Here is a 22,901-nt window from a genome sequence, read left to right on the forward strand (position 1 = left end):
CTGGGCAAGAGGCCAGTCAGACGCCAGCCAGACATAGAGAAGCAGTGAAAGTAAGATACACAGAAGTAAGGAAGGTAATAAGTCCCAAGGCAAAAGGTAGATAAAGAGAAACAGGCTAATTTCAGTTAAAAGAAATGCGTCTAACGTAGGCCGAGCATTTAAAACTAATAATAAGTCTCTGTGTTGTGATTTGGGAGCTGGTTTGTGGCCCAGAAGAAAAGGCCCAGTACAGATGCTGAATTCTGCAGGAGCAGCACAGTTTCCTGATGCTGAATCCTCAGGCCCTATTTATTGCTTTCTAATTCCTGGTTTATGGCTTTAAAACCAGCTCAAGAACAAAGGGAAAGGGGCCAATAAAAAGACTGGCTATCTGGCAGAAAAAAGTCAGAAAAGCCAAAGTGTAAAATAAACTTTAAGCAAATGAATTTAAACTGACCATTAATTGCAATATATATTAATAGATTAAATTTAAATCCTACAAGACTACTGGATTGGATTAAAAACTAACTTTTAGAAAGAAAAGCAGTTATATTGAATGTATATTAAATAAGACCCTGTAAATTAATAAACAAAGACCATGGAAATAAAGTGGACATCCTATATAATTAGCAAACAGATAACAACAGTCCACATGTTGATGATTCAAGCACACAAAGAGCAGTTAAAAGGAAAAAAAACTATATGAGCGCAGCAAAGTACTTTCTGAATAGTAAGGCCAACCGCTGACAAATGGGACCCAGTGAAACTAAAGCAAAACTTCTGTGTAGCTAAGAAAACAATCACCTAAGTGAGAAGAGAGCCACAGAATGGGAGAGAACCTTTGCCAGCTATACATCGGGGGAGACTAAGATCCAGAATACACAGGAACCCCCCAAAACAAAGGACCAAGGAAACAAACGACAATTAGAAAACAGTCTGTAGATCTGAGCAAAGAGCTAAGAAATACCTGTTAAAATATTCAACACCCTTAGTAACTGAGGAAATGCAATGAAAACTATTTTATCTGTTCCTAGACAGAAGAGCTAAGGTCAAGAGAACAACCTACAACAAATGTTGGCAAGGATGTCAGGGGTTGCAAACCGGTGTAGCCACTGTGGAATTCAGTGTGGAGAATTCTCAAGAAGCCAAATGTAGATCTCCCATATGTCCCAACTACCACTCCTTCGATACCTTGCTCCACGGGTATCTGTTCAGCCATGCTCAACAACGTTACAGTCATAATAGCTAGGAAATGGAAACAACATAAATGTCCTTCAACTGATGGACAATTAATAAAAATGTGGTACATATATACTATGGAATATTATTAAGCTATAGCAGAAAATGAAATCATGAGATTTGCAGGTAAAAATATGGAACTGGAAAAAAAAATGGAACCAGAAAATATTGAGTGCAGTAACCCAGACCCAGAAAGACAAAGGCCATTATGTTCTCTTATCTGTGAATTCTAGCGCTGAGTCTTTAGATGTGATTACACAACCTGGAGTAACGGCAGGAACCAGGAAAGTGCAAAGTGCCCACTGGGGTAGCAAGGGAGAAGGAGTTCTAGAGAGTGAACAGATGGGCACAGGCGCTATGAAGGGAGAAATTGGAAAAGGCAGGGCTGCAGCTGTGGAAGGGGAAGGGAGGTTAGGAGAGAAAGAGAGAGAGAGAGAGAGAAAGAAAGAGAGAAAGTGAGAGAAGGAGAAAGAGAGAGAGAGAGAGAGAGAGAGAGAGAGAGAGAGAGAGAGAGAGAGAGAGGAGATAAATAATACTAAGGATTGTGGGATTAATGGGTCTAAGAGTCAGCCAACCTAGACCAATATTAAAGAGCATGCGCAGTAGAGCCTGGGTCTGCCAGAGGCCCTTGCCCCTCTCCTCCCCCCGGGAATATATAAGACTTACCCCTTCCTAAAATAAACTGAACTTGTTTCAACCTGTTCCCGGTGCCTGCATCATTGGTTTCACGCCACTTTTCCCACTTCCCCCAAAGGACACCCACCGGGACCCTACTACAAAGGATGCTTGAAAATATCATAGAGAGGGCTAAAGAGATGGCTTAGTGGTTAAGAGCTTTGCCTGCCCTTTCAAAGGTCCTGCGTTCAATTCCCAGCAACCACATGTGCTCACAACCATCTGTAATGAAGCCTGGTGCCCTCTTCTGGCCTGCAGGGATACATGAACATTGAATACATAATAAATTTAAACTAATCTTTTAAAAAAACTTAAGAAATAATAAAATTAAATAAAAAATAAAAGGAAATATCATATGGAAACACATTGTTTTATAAACTTATTGCTACCAGTCCTGCTTCAGGCAGACATCACCAGGGCAATTCTAGCACCAAAGTTAAAAGTTGTCCCTGTGCTAATAAAAGCTCTGCAACTGATTAAACAAGGAAAACTCAACAGCGCCTTCATAACTTTATTTTAAAAATACTAAAATTGCTTTGAAATAGTCTCATTAAAACTGAATTAATTTTACAACCCAAACAAAATGAAAACACGGACCACAGGGTTCTTTATTATGAATTTTGACACAGTTCCACAGAATCATGGAATATATAGACTTCACATTGAAGACAAAGTTTCAAACACCTTGATTTATATTACGAAAGAAGCAAAACTTCAGAACCAACTGTGTTATGATCAATGTAATAAAACTGTATAATGAATGAGCCTGTTATAAGGATGGAAAATTTCTAACAAATTAAACATTGGCCTTTTCATGTGCAAAAGAGGAATTCCCCGTTTAGTTCCTACCTCCCGCCTAGCACCAACCCTAAGAGTCAACCAGAAAGCAGGGCTTATGCTGTACAGCTGACCAAAAACCCATAGCTAACAGGTCATAGGCCCTAAAGGGGAATCTACTACTCCTGCTTGCCAAATGGACACTTTGTCAACCTGCCTTCTGAATATTTATATTTATACCCGTAGATCTGTGCTGCGCTCAACCTTGGCCAAAGCAGCTTCTTCAGTGGGTAGAAGCTTATGCAGACTCCTAACTGGTCAGAGTGCGGAGAACAAGTGACTGCAGAGCTTTTAGCCTTAGCTGGGCCATCTATATCAGTCTGTCTATCCACACTTGCGCCCGAGGCTAGGGGGGCATCAAGGCAGAGAGCGGGTGCAGAGACCGGAAGAGCTGGAAAATGGGGAGGAGTGCCGTGCAGTGCTGTCTTCTGGGCACAGCATGGTCACTGCACTTATGACCTCACTGTAGTTATGGTTACCCACATAAGATCAGGCCAATAAGGTCAATATCCAGCAGGCATCACTAAGTGGATTCAATGGATTACAGGGGTGGAGTGAAGGACTGAAAAAGGAATTGATGAAGGAAGGAAAGATGGAGGGAAGAAGGGAGGGAAAGAAAGAAAGAAGGAAGGAAGGAAGGAAGGAAGGAAGGGGGGAAGGAAGGAAGGAAGGAAGAAAGAAAGGAAGGAAGGAAGGAAGGAAGGAGGAAACATGAAAGTGGGAAAGGGATGGGTTTGGAGACGTCTAGGGGAAATGGAAGCCAGGAGTTGGGGGTGAATACACTCAAGATACATGGTATAAATGATACAAATTGTTAAGGAATAAAGAAAAGAAAGTAGCTGCTGAATTTGTTCATTTTAAGCAACAATCTCACTTTAGGAACTTAGACACAGGCTTGAACTGAGGAAAATAATTAAAGTCCTTTTTGCCTTAAACAAGGACAAGACTCTTCCTTTTCCTGCGGATGCTGGGTTTTGACAGTTTTAAACGGCCCTTCCCCTCGGGAGCCATGCAACTATACTCAGCAGTTAAGCTAAGGATCCTAGCAGCAGTGTTGGTAGGAAAAGAAGAACAATGACAATAGCAACGGCATTAGAAACATACAGCATTTAACAAGCGTTGGGTACTGTCCTCAGCACCTTCCATATTGTCCTTAGTCATGAAGAAGGGATAACATTGTTATCATTTTATAAATAGGCAAACAGGATACAAAAAGATAAAATAATTGATCTAGTATCAATGGGTAATAATCAACATAACAGTATTAAGGGACATAATTAGATTTCAGAATAAAATTATCTGCCTATATCTCTATCTAACTTTTAGAGAACTGACTGAAATGATTTAAGCCTGTATAAAAATAAAAATTATATATGTAACAAAAATTTTCATTTTGATACTACCCTTCAATCATATTATTTTATATTCCAGTTAAATAAATCTATTACTAAGTTATATAGCTACTATTTATTGTACTTTCCCTGTATATTATTTATGACTATGTTTTTTGTTTTGTTTTGTTTTTTGAGACAGGATTTCTCTGTAGCTTTAGAGCCTGTCCTGGACCTCGCTCTATAGACCAGGTTGGCTTTGAACTCACAGAGATCCGCCTGTCTCTGCCTCCTGAGCATTGTAATTAAAGGTGTGTGCTACCACTGCCTGGCTTATGACTTCATTTTATGGACAGAATTAAATTAACTACATATAAATAATATTGAGAATATATAAACAAACATGTTGCATAATTTTGAAATTAAAAATTAAAAAATGAAATGAAACACTCATTTACTTTCTTCTAAATTCTGAGTTCCAAACTGAAAACGTATTTCATTCTGTATATAAAAAAAGACAGTAAAATCTCAAACACACTTTTTCCCTACCATGTATTTTTTTAAAAAAAAACCAAAACCTGAAGTTTCTCTTTTTTCCTAGCTCTCTTAGAAGTGAGAAGAGAAATTACTGCAACCTTGTAGATTAAGTGTGGGACGAGGAATAAGACTGCCTACAAACACATGACTACCATTTACGCCCAGAAATTCCTACCCTGAAAGATAAGGATGTAAGTCAGTTAAAGGACCTCATTGTGCACACCAGGAACTCCCCCCAGCTCATTTATCCCAACAAAAGATGACGCAGACAGTGGCCACTGTTTCACAGTTTCCTTCCAACTGGGCAAACAACTTACTTATCAGCAACTGTAAAAAGGACTTAGCTATGATTCCAACTTCAGTGCGCTATTCCAACCCTCAAGTGTGGCCTGAGCTTTGCACGGTTTCCACTAGCTCCCTGCAGAGGCAGGAGAACCCACTGTGGACAGCATCTGACGGCCTCTCCACAGGCCTGGGCCACGGAAGACGGCATCAAGGTTGTGCTCTTCCTTATGGGTTAGTGGGCAGGAAGCCTAATGCAGGTTTCTTGGTATCAGGTACTCAGGGGAGTCTGAAGGAAGCCAGGATTCAACACATTCCACTTCAGTCCCTCAAACCAGAAATCCCCTTTAAATCTCTTTTCACTGCCTCGCCTAGCCCATGGGTAAAAATCAAATATACCAGCATAAGGAATTATTACAGAAGGAGATAAATATGAAAAAATTACAGGACTACAAAAATTGGACATAAGACTTCAAACTTCGAATTTCATTCTTATCATAGTGATTTGAGCTAATCCCAAATTTTAAAACAAAGTACCACTGTAATCCAAGTTTAGAAACAAGGGGAAAAGTTGATAAAAACCTTAAAATGTCAATGTTCATGCTGACATCTGAGAATATTTTGTGAAAACTTCTTTTGCTTAATTAGTTTTATATTAACGGTTTCGAGCTTGAAAAGTAGATGGGAATGCGGCACAACAGCAAGGCCGTGTCTGGTTTATGCAAAGCCCGGGCTTCACTGCTAGTATCGAAGAGCAAAGACAGATAATAAAACAGATAATAAAACAGCTCTACCAAAATTATATAGGTGTATAATAAAATTGAGCATTTTGATGTAAACTTACGTATTTTTATTAGATCTCACTTATATTTACTTATGTGATTTAAGTAATATAGCTAGTATTTGTCCAAAAGCTAGTATTTATTCTAATCTTGCTTTATTTTACTTTAGTATCACTTTTTTTTTCTTTATAAAAAATTTAAACAGGAGATGAGGATTTACCTCAAGAGAGTGCTTGCCTAGCAAGTACAAGGTTTGGTCCTCAGAATAGATCAGATAGATACCTAACTGAATAAAACATATTAAGATAGATGTTGAAGTTGAGCAATTTAAGTAAGAATTTGTTTCCTCACATTCAGACAGGTCTTACGTTTGTACATACATATGCAAACGTAAAAAAAAAACTAAAAAAATTTTTACATAGCATTTATAAATTCATACCTGCCACTCCAAGGTAGAAAAACCATATATGTACATGTACTTCCATGTACATGTACACCATACATATACATATAAATAGCCTTGGGGATGTATATGTGTTATATTAGCTATATGTGTGTATGTACATGCACATTTGCATATATATTCTAGGCAGGAAAAGTAAATGCAGCATTAACCAGCAATTTCTAGGGAGCACATGAATATAGTAACAAATTTGATATGAGACTTTAGACTATACTTCATTATTACCACAGAGGCCATCTACATTGCTATCATTTCCTGTAAAAATCTACCAAACATGTGATGCTTGTGTTTTTGCTGATGTTGAAAACATGAAAATTAGAAAACACAGGGTATTCACGGTAGCAGGTGCCTGATAGGCCAGCATTCTCAGTAGACAGGAGGATCAGGAACTCAAGGTCATTCTCAGCTACACAATAAGTTTCACAGCAGCCTGGGTGAAATGGGACCGTCTCAGACAAACAAACACAACCGGAACAGAACAGTTTGGATCCTGGGCTTCCTACTCTACATTAAGAAAAACAGTGTCAGTCTCTCGGGACCCCAGCAAGCTAACTTGGAGAAGAATGATGACTCCACCTACACAGCATCCTTGCTCTGCTCGTGCAAAGCGATGATTCTAAGGTCTTGGCCAGTCTGCTATCTGGCAGAGTGCTAAGTAACATATGTCTTTATTACACATCATGTATGGAAAAGGACCATTAACTATGGCACAGTGGTAACTAACACACGTGTTTACTATCCATCATGAGTGGGAATGCCTCACAATTATGTTCCTAAAGACCAGTATGATAATAAAGCACTTTCTAAATAATTAAAGATGCATTAATTATGTATAAGATCTTTAAGGTTCATATCCTTTCAACCAATAATAGGACTTCTAAAAATGTAGCCAGAGGAAATGATTAGAAAAACCATCAAATATTTATGTAGAAAGATATTCTACAAAATCTTTATTTTTTTATTGAAAATAGATTTTTGTTCTCATACAGAATATTCTGATTACAGCTTCACCTCCCTTGACTCCTCTCAGTTCCTCCCCACCTCCCATTCTATCAGGATCCACTCCCTTTCTGTCTCTTATTAGAAAAGAACAGGCTTCTAAGAGATAACAACAACAATAAAAACCCCAACAAAATAATAAGATAAAACAAGAACTATTGCATCAAAGTTGGACAAGGCAAACCAAAACAAGGAAAAGAACACAAGAGAAGATGCCAGTTATTCTTAATAAAAAACTAGAAACAACCCAAGTATACAAACATCATACATAGGATTATTATGAAATATTCAATCAGTAATTAAAATATTCATGATGCCTCAAAGAAAGATCTAAAATGCTCACAAAAAAATAAATTAGAGGAACAGAATATAGATACACACCTCAGCTACGTTATGCTCATATGTATGCATCATATAGGCACACACACAAATGCAGAAAAAACACATCAAAATATTAACAATGAAAATTCTGGCATTAGGAAGCAGTTATTGTGTTTTGCAATAAGGTCTTGCTATATATAGTCCAGGCTTGTCTCAAACTCACCATGTAGCTCAGGATTTTCTGCCTTAGACTTCTGAGTGCTAGGATTACAAGTGTGTAACCCACCTCTGTTCAGGGAACTTTTTATTATCTCACATACAAATATGTATATCTTCAAGTTTCTTTACTGTACATATGCTTAGAATACATAAAACTACACTCAATTCTGCATCTGAGTCAGTATATTCTAGTCTCCAAGGAATATCTTTTAAATTAAATTTCATTTCCAAAACAACTTGTAGCAACTGACAGATGCACACAACAGACTCAAACACGTGAGGAAACAGAAGCAAGAAGTGAACTTGCGGCAGTGCTGACTCCACCCTGCTAAGCTCCCCCGCCAGCCATCCCAGCTTCCATCCAGAGGGCCACCGGAGGGGTGAGTTTGCTTCAGGCCTGCGGCAGGGGCCCTGCGAGGACGAGCTCGGACTTTCCCCAACCCTATAGACTCCCAGGTCACCCTGCAGTGCTGGCTCCACCCTGCTAAGCTCTCCCGCCTGCCATCCCAGCTTCCATCCAGGTACAAATTCCTATATTTCTCCCTTCCCACTGGGGCCATAAAATTTCCCCAGCTCAGCTGCCTTGCATGCTGGGCCTGCTCTGTAGGCGCATCCCGGAAAGAGGGAGTGCCTGTGCTTCAATAGCCTGCCTGAGGAAAGGTAGGCATTCTATCAGTGAATTCCCTGCTCAACAAGGGAACCTGACCCGCTACCAGAAGTTCCAATAGAGAGCATTTGAACGAAGAGATGGGCAGACGCCAAGGCAAGACCTCCTCCAACAATCTGAAAAACAACTTGAAAACACCAGATCCCAACGACCCTACAATAGAAGGACTTGAACACTCTAACCCAGAAGAAGTGGAAAAAAGTGCCATTATGAAAGCAATAGAGTCCCTTAAACAGGATATGACTAACTCCCTTAAAGAATTGGATAAGAAGTATAACAAAAAGTTTGAAGAAATGAGTATAGAAATGGATGAGAGATATAACAAAAAGTTTGAAGAAATAAGTAAATCCGTGAATGATACCCTGAGAAACCAAGAAAAAACAATCAAACAGGTAAAGGAAACAGTCCAAGAATTGAAAACTGAAATGGAGGCAATGAAGAAAACATAAACCGAGAACCGGCTGGATATGGAAAACCTAGGTAAACGAACGGAGACTACAGAATCAAGCATAACCAATAGAATACAAGAGATAGAAGAACGAATCTCAGATTCTGAAGATACCATAGAGAAAATAAATGCTCTGGTCAAAGAAAACGGCAAATCCAACAAATTCTCTTCACAAAACATTCAGGAAATCTGGGACACAATAAAAAAACCAAATCTAAGAATAATAGGGATTGAAGAAGGAGAAGAACTGCAGATCAAAGGCCCAGAAAATATATTTAACAAAATTATAGAAGAAAACTTTCCCAATCTAAAGAACGATATTCCTATGAAGGTTCAAGAAGCATACAGAACACCGAATAGACTGGATTGAAAAAAAAAACGTCCCCTCACCATATAATAATCAAAACACAAAATATACAGATTAAAGAAAGAATATTAAGAGCTGCAAAGGAAAAAGGTCAAGTGACTTATAAAGGTAAACCTATCAGGCTTACACCAGACTTCTCTATGGAAACCATGAAAGCCAGAAGATCCTGGATAGAGGTACTGCAGAAACTAAGAGACCATGGATGCAAACCCAGACTACTATACCCAGCCAAGCTATCATTCACTATCAACGGAGAAAACAAAATATTCCAGGATAAAAATAAATTTAAACAATTTGTAGCCACAAATCCAGCCTTACAGAAAGTAATAGAAGGAAAATTGCAACCCAAGGAATCCAACATTGCCAACACTGCCTACAATAACTCAGACATCTAGCAACCCTTCACAACCACAACTCAAAGAAGAGAAACACACAAACTCTACTACACACACGCAAAAAAAAAATAATAACCGCAGTCAACAACCACTGGTCATTAATATCACTTAATATTAATGAACTCAACTCACCTATAAAAAGGCACAGACTAAGAGACTGGATAAGAAAACAGGATCCAACATTCTGCTGTTTACAAGAAACACACCTCAACCACAAAGATAGACAACTACTCAGAGTAAAGGGTTGGGAAAAGGTTTTCCAAGCAAACGGACCTAAGAAACAAGCTGGTGTGGCCATTCTAATATCTAACAAAATTGACTTCAAACTAAAATCAATCAGAAGAGATGGAGATGGACATTTCATACTCATAACAGGAACAATTAATCAGGAGGAAGTCTCAATCCTGAATATCTATGCCCCTAATATAAAAGCACCCACTTATGTAAAAGAAAAACTTTTAGAACTCAAGGCAGTCATCAAACCACACACACTAATAGTAGGAGACTTCAACACACCTCTCTCACCAATGGACAGGTCAATCAAACAGAAACTCAACAGAGAAATAAGAGAATTACTAGAGGTAATGAATCAAATGGACTTAACAGACATCTATAGAACATTCCACCCAAAAAAAAAAAGAATATACCTTCTTCTCTGCAGCTCATGGAACCTTCTCAAAAATTGACCACATACTCGGTAACAAAGCAAACTTACACAGATACAAAAAAATACTAGTAATCACCTGTGTTTTGTCGGATCACCACGGAATAAAGTTAGAATTCAAAAATAATTCGAACACCAGAAAGCCTACAAACGCGTGGAAGTTGAACAGTCAACTACTGAATCATCCCTGGGTCAAGGAAGAAATAAAGAAAGAAGTTAAAGTCTTCCTTGAATTTAATGAAAATAAAGACACAACATACTCAAACTTATGGGACACAATGAAAGCAGTGCTAAGAGGAAAATTCATAGCACTAAGTGCCCAATTAAAGAAAATGGAGAAAGCACATATTGGAGACTTAACAGCACACCTAAAAGCTCTGGAAAAAAAAGAAGCAGACTCTCCCAGGAGGAGTAGAAGATTGGAAATAATCAAACTGAGGGCTGAAATCAACAAAATAGAAACACAGAAAACAATCCAAAAAATCAATAAAACAAAAAGTTGGTTCTTGGAGAAAATCAACAAGATTGACAAACCCCTAGCCAAACTAATCAAATGGCAGAGAGAGAACACTCAAATTAATAAGATCAGAAATGAAAAGGGGGACATAACAACAGACACAGTGGAAATTCAGAGAATCATTAGATCTTACTACGAGAGTTTATATGCCACAAAGTTGGAAAATGTACAAGAAATGGATTGGGTTTTAGATAAATACCATTTACCAAAGTTAAATCAAGACCAGGTGAACAATCTAAATAGACCTGTTGGTCGCGAAGAATTAGAAGCTGTTATCAAAAACCTCCCGACCAAAAAAAGCCCAGGACCAGATGGTTTCAATGCAGAATTCTACCAGAACTTCCAGGAAGAGCTAATACCTATACTCCTTAATGTATTTCACAATATAGAAACAGAAGAATCATTGCCAAACTCTTTTTATGAAGCTACAGTTACCCTGATACCAAAACCACACAAAGACACAACCAAGAAAGAGAATTACAGACCAATTTCACTCATGAACATTGACGCTAAAATACTCAATAAAACACTGGCAAACCGAATCCAAGAATACATTAGAAAAATTATCCATTATGATCAAGTGGGCTTCATCCCAGAGATGCAGGGCTGGTTCAACATACGCAAATCTATCAATGTAATCCATCATATAAATAAACTGAAAGAAAAAAACCATATGATCATTTCATTGGATGCTGAAAAAGCATTTGACAAAATTCAACACCCCTCTATGATAAAGGTGTTGGAGAGATTGGGTATACGAGGATCATACCTAAATATAATAAAAGCAATATATAGTAAGCCGACAGCTAACATCAAATTGAACGGAGAGAAACTCAAAGCCATTCCACTAAAATCAGGAACACGACAAGGCTGTCCACTCTCTCCATACCTCTTCAATATAGTGCTTGAAGTTCTAGCAATAGCAATAAGACAACATAAGGGGATCAAGGGGATTCGAATTGGAAAGGATGAAGTTAAACTTTCGTTGTTTGCAGACGATATAATAGTGTACATAAGCGACCCCAAAAACTCGACCAAAGAACTCCTACAGTTGATAAACACCTTTAGTAATGTGGCAGGATACAAGATCAACTCCAAAAAATCGGTTGCCCACCTATACACAAAGGATAAAGAAGCAGAGAGGGAAATCAGAGAAACATCACCTTTCATGATAGCCACAAATAGCATAAAATATCTTGGGGTAACTCTAACCAAGGAAGTGAAAGACCTATTTGACAAGAACTTTAAGTCCTTGAAGAAAGAAATTGAGGAGGATACCAGAAAATGGAAAGACCTCCCCTGCTCTTGGATTGGGAGAATCAACATAGTAAAAATGGCAATTCTACCAAAAGCAATCTATAGATTCAATGCAATTCCCATCAAAATCCCATCAAACTTCTTCACAGACCTTGAGAGAACAATAATCAAGTTTATATGGAAAAACAAAAAACCCAGGATAGCCAAAACAATCTTATACAATAAAGGAACTTCTAGAGGCATTACCATCCCTGACTTCAAACTCTATTACAGAGCAACAGTATTGAAAACAGCTTGGTATTGGCATAACAACAGAGAAGTCGACCTATGGAATCGAATAGAAGACCTGGGTATTAACCCACAAACGTATGAACACCTGATATTTGACAAGGGAGCTAAAGGTATACAATGAAAGAAGGAAAGCATCTTTAACAAATGGTGCTGGCATAACTGGATGTCAACCTGTAGAAGAATGAAAATAGATCTATATCTATCACCATGCACAAAACTCAGGTCCAAATGGATTAAAGACATCAACATTAATCTGACCACTTTGAACCTGATAGAAGAGAAAGTGGGAAGTAGTCTACAAGATATAGGCACAGGAGACCACTTCCTAAGCAGAACCCCAGGAGCGCAGACAATAAGAGAAACAATGAATAAATGGGACCTACTGAAACTGAGAAGCTTCTGCAAAGCAAAGGACAATGTCAGTAAGACAAAAAGGCTACCTTTCGACTGGGAGAAGATCTTCACCAACCCCTCATCAGACAAAGGTCTGATCTCCAAAATATACAAAGAACTCAAGAAACTAGACACTAAAACTCTAATTAACCCAATTAAAAAATGGGGTACTGAACTGAACAGAGAATTCACAACAGATGAACTTCGAATGGCCAAAAGGCACTTAAGGTCATGCTCAACCTCCTTAGCGATCAGGGAAATGCAAATCAAAACAACTTTGAGATATCATCTTACACCTGTCAGAATAGCCAAACTCAAAAACACCAATGATAGCCTATGCTGGAGAGGATGTGGAATGAGGGGAACACTCATCCATTGTCGGTGGGAATGCAAACTTGTGCAGCCACTGTGGAAATCAGTGTGGCGGTTTCTCAGGAAACTGGGAGTCAACCTCCCTCAGGACCCAGCAATTCCACTCTTGGGAATATACCCAAGAGATGCCCTAACATACTACAAAAGCATTTGTTCAACTATGTTCATAGTAGCACTATTTGTAATAGCCAGAACCTGGAAACAACCTAGGTGCCCCTCAATAGAAGAATGGTTAAAAAAGGTGTGGAACATATACACATTAGAGTTTTACTCAGCGGTAAAAAACAATGACATCTTAAATTTTGCATGCAAATGGATGGAAATAGAAAACGCCTTACTGAATGAGGTAAGCCAGACCCAAAAAGAGGAATATGGTATGTATTCACTCATATGTGGATTCTAACCATAATTAAAGGTCTTTGAGCCTATTATTCGTGATCCTAGAGAAGCTAAATAAGAAGGTGAACCTGATGAAAATCATGTAGCTATCCGCCTGGAGATTGGAAATAGACAAGAGTCCCAGAACCTTCATCTGGCGATGGATGGAGATAGAGACAGAGACCTACATCGGAACACTGGACTTAACTCCCTAGGTCCAAACGAGAAGCAGAAGGAAAGAGAACGTGAGCAAAGAAGGCAAGACCAGAGAGAACCTTCATCCGATGATGGATGGCGATACAGACGGAGACCCACATTGGAGCACCGGACTGAGCCCCCCAAGGTCCAAATGAGGAGCAGAAGGATGAAGAAAATGAAAAAGGAAATAAGGACTGCGAGGGATGCTATCACCCACTGATACAAGGGGACGGATCTAATGAGAGTTTACCAAGGCCAGTTGGACTGGAACTGAACGAGGATGCGATCCAACCAGATTCTCTGAATGTGGCTGGCCCGGAGTCTTTCTGAAAAGCCATTGACAATGACACTGGGACTTGTTTCCTCTGCATACACTGGATTTTGCGGATCCAGTCTGTCTGGACACTCACCTTCCTGGACCTGGAGGGAGCGGGGAGGAACTTGAACTTCCCACAGGGCAGGAAACCCTGACTGCTCTTAGGGATGGAGAGGGAGGAGGAGAGGGAGTGGAAGGAGTGGGAGGGTGGTGGGAGGAGGGTCGGAAATGGAAACTTTTATAATTTAATAGAATTACTTTCAATAAATAAATAAATAAATAAATAAATTAGAAAAATATATACTCTGAAAAAAAAATAAATAAATGATGCAAAAATCCCCCCCCAAAAGAAGTGAACTTGCACTCTCAGTGTACACAGGCACATACACTTACGTGTGTGTGTCTATATACATACACAGAGACATATAAATATGGGTATTCATGTCTATCAAAGAACTGCTTCAGATGTATAGAACTGGAGGGAATATCTTCAACTTTCTCAGGAAAGATGTGCTCTGGGGGTAATAATCACTGTTTAATTTTTTTTAATTTTATGTGTATGAGTGCTTTGTCTGCATGTAGGTATGTGCAACACATGCATGACTGGTGCCCTCAAGGTCAGAAGAGGGCATCAGATCTCCAGGGACAGGAGCTGTGGATGACTATCAACCACCACATGGGTGCTGGGAACTAAACCCAGGTCCTCAGCAAGAACAACAACCGCATGTAACTGCTGAGTCGTCTCTCCAGCCCCATACACAATGCTTCAGACATGCTCTATGCTTCAGATATGCTCTGGAGTGCTAATTAAGAGAACTGAGTGAAACCTAGTTAAGTGGTTGGAAAGACAGAAGGAAAGTTAGAACCAGGGAAGGAAGATCTGAGCATAGCATGAATGAGCACAGCCATGACCAATAGCCAAAGGAACAACTACTAAGAATGCACAGATACCAAAACAAAGACAGGAATTTAGACAGATTTCTCCTTAAATGTTGCCGTGACTCATGTGCCTTCAAAGAAAAGACTGAAATATTAAAGTATACTTGAAGTTCATCATGTAAAACACAGCAAGAAAACAAACATTAACAAAATGAACTATTCTATTAATGAAACATTTACAACAGGGCTTTTACCTTCACTGATGGCATGGGGCTTAACAATGCAGCAGGTACAGTTGGTAAACTTAGCAGTGTTTGCTGGTCCACAGCCTCCACTTGTAGGAAAAAATAATTCCATTTCCTATAGATACAGAAAGATGAGAAAAGGGATTTTGAGAAGAATGATCTCTTATGTGAAACTTACAGAGTATTTCTGGAGGTTTCTTTTACAGTTTCATGATATAAATTTAATTTTTCAAATTTTCTAAATGTGAATTTGAAAAACTGAGTAACTTAGCTTCCATTTCAGCACTTAACAGTCAGAGGAACATGCAAATAGCATAAAAGCAATGCGAAGACATCATTGGGTGGTCTCTATCATAAGTGACAAGGTTTCAACAAATTCTGAGAGTTGGGAAAAAACAGCATGAAGTTCTTACTTTCCCCAAAGTATAGTTCATAAATACAGATTAATATTAAGTTTAAAAATAAAATATATAAAATAAAGTTAAAACAAGCACATCTTCACGGAAACAGAAAAATTAATGTTTAGGGTGTCTGAGAATTGCAGTTAATAACAATAATTTACAACAGTTCTATTACAAACCAAAATGAGCACTATATTATGACCTGATTCATACAGTGGTTATTTGCTTTAATCATGGCTCATTAAACTAGAAGTCAGCAATCCGAGTGAACCACAAAGATGTTCACATTTATCGAGTCTTTAATTACTGAAATGGTGTCCCTGAGCTTTTAGCACTATTCTTTCCACGATAGTCTCCATAAAAACCTCTGTTCCATACTCCAAAACATCTGCCAGTGAACGAATAGCGAAATGCTATCACCTCTAGCGAGCTTTTCCTGATGCACCAACGCCACACATCTGTCACAGTTGGTACCTGTCCTCGATCAGATTATAAACTTACAAAGAACCAACTTGCAGAGCTCAGTAGCTCCCCAAACACCAAAACCAAAACCTGCCACAGAGTTAGTATTTTCTTCTCACTGATACACTGGAAAGATCAAACCTACCATTCAGGAGGCAGAGGCAGGGGGTCCATTGCCAGTACAAGCCGGCCTCACCTATGGAGTAAGTTCCAGGTCAACCACGGCTACATAGTGAGACCATGACTCAAATTTACAATAAGATAAATCAAAACCACACTAGCGAACTTTCATAGTTTATTGGTCTACATTAATTATACAGAATAACAGGCTTCATGGGATATTTTCACAGAAGTAAAACACACTGTGGTCCTAGCCAGCCCCACATTACCCTCCTTGCTTGTTCCTCTTTCCTCCCCATCCTCTTCTCTAATGGTCTCCCTTCTATTTTGATGTGTAAATACTTTTTTAAGACATAAGCAAAAGGGAGGAGGAGAATGTACTCAAACACCTATATGTCAGTGACCCTGTTGGCAGGGCATTTAAAAAGAATAATTAACTATTACTATTGTTGTTGTTGACCTGCTTTTGTCACTAAAAACGAATTTTTGGAATTTTATATAGAGTCATATAATTTTTTCTAGCTTCTTTAATTCAAAATATTTTGAGATTCATTCCCTGTAATCCTTCATTCATTTCTTTCTCTCTCTCTCTGACAATAATATGCTATTGATGGCTGCAGCATGGCTTGTTCATTTATTCTTCTGATGGACATCTGTGCTATTACAAATAAGCTGTTAGAAACATTCAAACCCAATCTTCTAAGAAGATGCTCACAGGATAATTTTTAATTTGTTGTTGTTAAAAATTTTTTTCCTTTAAAACTTTTATTACATCTGTCTGTCTGTCTTTCTACCTATGCACCTATGTATACATGCATGGCCAGAGGCCAGAGAACATGGAGAATAAATTCACTCCTTCCACCGCAGGGTAACAAAGTCAGGACATCGGGTGTTGATCCAAGTGCCTTTACCCACTAAGCCGTCTTGTTGGCCCAAGGCCCAGAGTTCTTGCATCTTTACACAAGCTGTATTTCCACGTTTCTAGTATTTCTCCTAGACCCCTAATTAGCTAACAGTGCTTGTCTGAACTACAAACAGACTACTCAAAGGAAGCCTTCTTTTGGAATATCTACCACAGATCCATACACTAGTATTCTTAATTGAATTCAGACACAAACATGAGGGTCAGCAACTTAGGCCTTTACAGAAAGATGTATAGGAACAAGGGTCAGATCTGGAGAAAACTGCGCTCAACTGTGACCAACACAACTGATTTAAAAGGAGGTATTGCCTCTGAGCCACGTGATCCTCTGAGTCACGTGAACTACTCGAGCCTAGGAAAACGCCAACAGGTGTTCACCACTACTATGCCAGCTGTTCTAATCCTCCCAAAGTCCTCAGCGGGAGAAATATTTCATTCTGACATAAAACAATTTCCCAAACAAAACGGAAAAAAAATATTTCTCAAAACGACTTACTCTGGCAGCAGATGCAAAAGAATCAGGGCCATGAGCCGCGTTTCGGATGCCATCTGTCCCAAAGAGGGCTCTGATGCTTCCGGGGGCATCTGTGCGAGCTAGCCCAGAGTTTGCGGGTCCAAGCAATCTTTTCCACTCACATATCGCATCATCTCTTAAAATCTCCATGGCAATAACCGGACCACTTGTAATAAACTGGATCAGTTCGCTAGGGAACAGGGGAAACCTGAATTACTTCTCTGCTCCGTCAATCTGGACATCGGCCTTAACAGTAACATCAGTAATTTCAGGACCAGAGTTTCTGGGCCCAGCGAAGCGTACATGGAGTGCACTACTGTTAGCAGGGGAAAAGAAAGGCCTGCTGAATTCTGACGATTCCACCAACTTAAACTGCACGGTGTTGACCTAGCTTTCCCAGTACTCTACGTAGGACAAAAGCGATCCCCTTTTGATTTTCATATGGTTTACTGTGGCAGTCAGGTAGAACTGTACAATAACAAAGGAATGAGCATGACATTTTGTAACATTTTCAACGCAGAGAGTGACAGCTCTAAATCAACTTAAGAAAAAGCATGTCAGCAGGCCTTCAAACACTCGCCCTTTGTCAGCAGAAGGCTGCTCTGGGTTGTGATATACTAAACGATCAACCACACACACAGGGCTTTGTTGAAAGTTTATTCCTTAGTCCCAGTTCCCTGGGAAGGAAAGCTGACACTTTATTTCATTTCTCCACCTCTTCATGTGCACACGGCAGCAATGGTAAAGTTAACTTGAGAAAAGTGACATCCAGTCCCTCACTTTCTTAAGCAGAGGCAAAAGAGAGAGGACAGGACCTTCTCAGAGGACAGGGTGCCAGGCCTGTTACCTTACAACTGCTTTACACTACCTTCTTTCTCCTTCCCACTTAGAAAAGCACTTCCAGGAGATAGCACGGAGAAGGAAGGATCTATACCCACTATGCTAAGAGAGAATATTGTGAATATTGCATTGTGCGTAAAAGATACCAAAATAGAAGGGGTAGGTGGAGAGAATGGGAGGAGAGGAGGGAGTGGGAACTGGGATTGGTATGTAAAATGAAACAAGAGTTTGCCTTCTTTAAAAAAAATAAATTATAAAAAAGATACCAAAGCAAGACCTTAAAAGCACAACAAAATTCCCAGCATAAAATATGATTACAAACACATTTTCAATTCAATGAAATATAAAAGGATGCTTCTTAAAACTTAAATAAGCGATCCATTTGTTTCTGATTAAGGCTCAAGTATTTAGTGGTGGATATAAGAAGTCTTTCTATTATAATAGAAGTTAATGAGAAAATACTTTTAGTTCTGAAGCTAAGCACTTACTTATAAAAAGGTCTTGAGTGGTGGTCTACATGAAAGTCTGCGGCTTCTTTCCTATAAAATAAGCAAAATAACAATAGTTAAGGTTTCTGAAAATAGTTATTTTAGCTTATATTAGTAAAATATAGATTAAAACACACATGCATTTGATCTGTATACAAATTAACTATGTTTTTCCAACAAATTTTATTTCACCAAACAGCATATCCCAAGTACGAGTCCTTCCTATGCTGAGATAAAAGAAGAGGATATGTTTACTTCTTTACTGATGTTACACCTCATCCATTTCCATTTCAGCAGCATACTCTGCTCTACTTTTACATGATGGGAAGTGCCATCTACTGTTTACACTAGCATCCCCTCAAGTGATAAAGCTGTACCACAGAATAAGGACCGTAACATCACTAGGTGACCAAAACTTCTCATCTCCATTGGAATCTTATAAGAACACCATCATACACAGTCCATCACTGACCAAAATGTTGCTATGCGCTACATCACCTCATTTATTTCTGTCCTGCCTTGAACTGGGGGTCACCAACACTGAAGAGAAGGGAGTCACATTTCTCTGTTCTTCGCTTGGCACAATGAATACTTTGTTACCATTCCCAAGATAAGCACAACTTTATCCTGGAGTCACAATTATTTTGTAATAGAAAAAGCTTATTAGGATAAGCCTTATTTTCATCAAATACTTCAAAAATATCTAAATTTGGTTAATTAATATTGTTTTTTAGAGAGGTAAACAGCCATATTGGCATACACACTAAGACGAATTAAATGTAAATAAACACTTCTAAATGCATCCCTTTTGGAAACCAGAACTAACAGAAATCATTAGATGATCATGTCTTCTATTATTTTCATAAAGTACATTATTCTTACATAGAAGAGATTATGTGAAGAACTGATATTAAGAAAGCAAACAGAGCTACGGAAGTCAACATGGTTAAATGAGGGCTGTGTAAATCTGACAACCTCTAGTGACTTAGAGTTAGGTCGTTGTTTAATTAGCTGATTATCTATTGTCTTGCTTTCTTCATCGTGATAGTCTATATTTGCCATTCAGTGAAAGGCTTTTGTTTAATTTTATGGACTCTTTGTTTTTTGCTTTTGTTTACATAAAGAATGAAGGGTAAGAAAAAAGACGTTACATAGCTGAAAATGTACGACACAGTCATTACCTCGAGAGCGTCATCATTCGGAGTTTGGTTATAGTGAATCCGCTTTTGTTTATCATTTCAATTATTTCTCCAGCTTTTGGTACTGCATCCGGTTTGATCAGTGCTAATGTTCTGTAAGAAATAAAGAATAAATTTGAAAATAAAAACAGTCCTATAGTTTTTAATTTATGATTCCAAGCAGTCATTTTCTTAACAACCACATCAGACCATTACCATCCAAATTAAAAATATAGGGAAGTGTATTAAAGATATCACTTAAAAAATTATATAAAGTAAGATCACTATTTTCCCAAAGAAATGAAAATAAGCTAAATCTTATTTTTAAAAAGCAAGAGGCAGGATGTAGTGGCATACCCCTTTAATTCCAGCACCCAGGAGACAAAAGAGGTAGATCTCTATTGTGACTTTGAGGGTAGCCTGGTCTACAGAGAGTTCTAGGCCAGGCAACAATACATAACAAGACTGTACCTATAAAAAATGAGAGGAAGTTGTGGAAGAAGGGAAGAAAATGAATAGGAAGGAACACTAAACTTGTTATTTTTAATTAAAAACTTTTATTTTTCATGTGTGTGAGCATGAGCATTCCATAGCCTGGATATGGAGGCCTGAGGGCCACTCTGAGAGTCAGCTCTCTTCTGCCAAGTGGGTGTCAGGGATACAATTCAGTCCTCGGGCTGGAGGGCAAATGCCTTTAACTGTGAACTATCTCATCAGCCCTAGCATGTGGATGTGGTTTTAATATTCAAATTAGAAAATGTAGGTATTAAAAATGTCTATGTACTATAAGATAGTTTTATATAGAAAACTAATCCCCCCAAAAACTTGCATTAAATATACTAGAAATTTAGTGTTTTCAAACCACTTAAACGTATGCATGCCATGCTTCCAGTTCAGCTCTGACACACAAGTAACTATAAATTCTTCTATTGGGCCTCTTCATGGCAAAGTTAAAACACAAACATCCAAATGCCCTCTGACCCAACAATACATGTGAATATCACATGCCATGGTAGCCTTTAAACATGAATCATGCTTTTTCTTCCAAGAGGGTCCACCAGAGCCCTGCACTCGGTCCAGCAAGCTCCCACTGCCATCCCCTTGCTAGCACTGAAGCAAGCACTTGTTATATGCAGTAGGGGGCAGTCTCAAGAGGAAACAATGTGAAAGCCATTATGATAAATTAGCCTTCTCAAGGACAGCGAGAAAGCAACTGGCCAGGCTTCACTAAGGCAGGCCGGACGCAGATATCTGAGAAACCACGATCCTCCCTGAGCCATTACAGAACATCTTTCAGAGGCTTCGCACTCTAAGCAAAACGGCAGCAGACCTGTCTGTGGGTAGATGGCCGGCAGCCTGCTGTAGCACAATATCCTAGACAACGCAGTGTGGGCACTGTGCAAGGGGCGTGTCTGTTCCGTGCCAGGCCTCTCTGAAAGCAGCAGACTGACAGGAATAAACATGCTTGTTCTAAGTATACAACAATACATTTTAAACAATGGCCAATTTGTGAGTTCTCTTATGTTCTCTTGGCAAGCATAAAGTATGTGCTCACTTCATGGATAAAGGACAACAATATCCCAGGCAACTTGTGGTTTGGAGAAAAATCACTCTGTGAAGAAATTTAACTGGTAAGAGCAGCAAAGCTGTTTAGAGAAATCCTTCTTTTTTATTAATTTATTTTTTTAAAAGAAAACAAACCATCCCCCCCATTCTGCATACCAATCCCAGTTCCCTCTCCTCCCTCCTCCAATTCCCTCCACCCATCTTCTCACGTCCATCCATTCCTCAGAGAGGGCAAGGCACACTGCCCTGGGGAAGGTTCAAGGCTCTCCCCAGTATATCCAGGCTGAGCAAGGCATCCATCCAAAGAGAACAGGTTCCCCAAATGCCAGTACAAGCACAGGTACAAGTCCTGGTGCCACCACCAGTGGCCCTGCAATCTGCCCTGGCCATACAACTGTCACCCACATTCAGAGGGACTAGTTTGGACCCATTCCTTCCCTGTCTGGCTAGAGTTGATGACAGAGAAATCCTTCTATTCTTTCTTTTTTTTTTGCGGGGGGTGTGTGTCAAGACAGGGTTTCTCTGTGTATCCCTGGCTGTCCGGAAACTAGCTCTGCACTAGAAGTCCAATCCGCAATCCATGGTGCCACAGTGAGATTAAGGAAAGAGGTATCTTGATTGAGGGAGTCATTATGAGGTTAGCAAGAAACCTGGCTCTAGAAAAATTCCCAGGAATCCACAAGGATGACCCCAGCTAAGACCCTAAGCAATAGGGTGGTGTGGGAGAATTGTCTGTATTCTGTCAATCATGTTTTAAATAAATGCTGATTGGCCAGGCAGGAAGTATAGGCGGGTCAACCAGATAGGAAGTAGAGGTGGGGCAATGAGGACAGGAGAATTCTGGGAAGGAGGAAGCCCATTTCTCCCAGTTCAGACCACCGAAGAAGCAACATGTGACCTGCTCCGCTGTGAAAGGTACCAAGCCATGTGGCTAGTATAGATAAGAACAATGGGTTAATATAAGCTATAAGAGCTAAAAGAAGACTGAGCTAATGGGCCAATCAGTTTTATAACTTATGGAGATCTCTTTGGGGCTTGCTGGTTGTGGGGTACCAGGCAGGACAGATACCCCAACAAGCAGGCCCTTCATATTACAATAGGGGAGAGGGTGCCTGAACTGGCCTTACCCTGTAGTCAGACTGATGATTATCTTAAATATCACCACAGAACCTTTGTCCCACAACAGATGGAAACAGAGGCAGAAACCCACATCAGAGCACTGGACTGAGCTCACAAAATCCAGTTGAAGAGTGGGAGGAATGAGAATATGAGCAAGGAATTTAAGACCAACTCCAGCTGGACTGGGAAGGAACAAGTATAGGACCAAAATAGTCCCTCTGAATGTGGCTGACAGTTGTA

At 39.3% G+C, this 22,901-nt stretch overlaps 1 protein-coding gene across 2 annotated transcripts in view; it reads right to left on the minus strand.

The window, feature by feature from the left end:
- Nme7 (NME/NM23 family member 7) overlaps positions 1-22,901 on the minus strand; it is a 150,514-nt gene that overhangs the window by 90,553 nt on the left and 37,060 nt on the right. For both annotated transcript variants that reach the window (XM_087906329.1, XM_087906328.1), the window contains exons 5-8: positions 19,980-20,090; positions 18,799-18,849; positions 17,453-17,660; positions 15,061-15,166 (exon numbers count right to left, since the gene is read on the minus strand). In XM_087906329.1, coding sequence (XP_087762455.1) covers positions 15,061-15,166; positions 17,453-17,660; positions 18,799-18,849; positions 19,980-20,090 — 476 coding nt within the window. The remainder of the gene's footprint in view (positions 1-15,060; positions 15,167-17,452; positions 17,661-18,798; positions 18,850-19,979; positions 20,091-22,901) is intronic.

This window comes from Myodes glareolus, chromosome 5, assembly GCF_982192425.1.
Source record: "Myodes glareolus chromosome 5, mMyoGla1.1, whole genome shotgun sequence".
Taxonomy (NCBI): Eukaryota; Metazoa; Chordata; class Mammalia; order Rodentia; family Cricetidae; genus Myodes; species Myodes glareolus.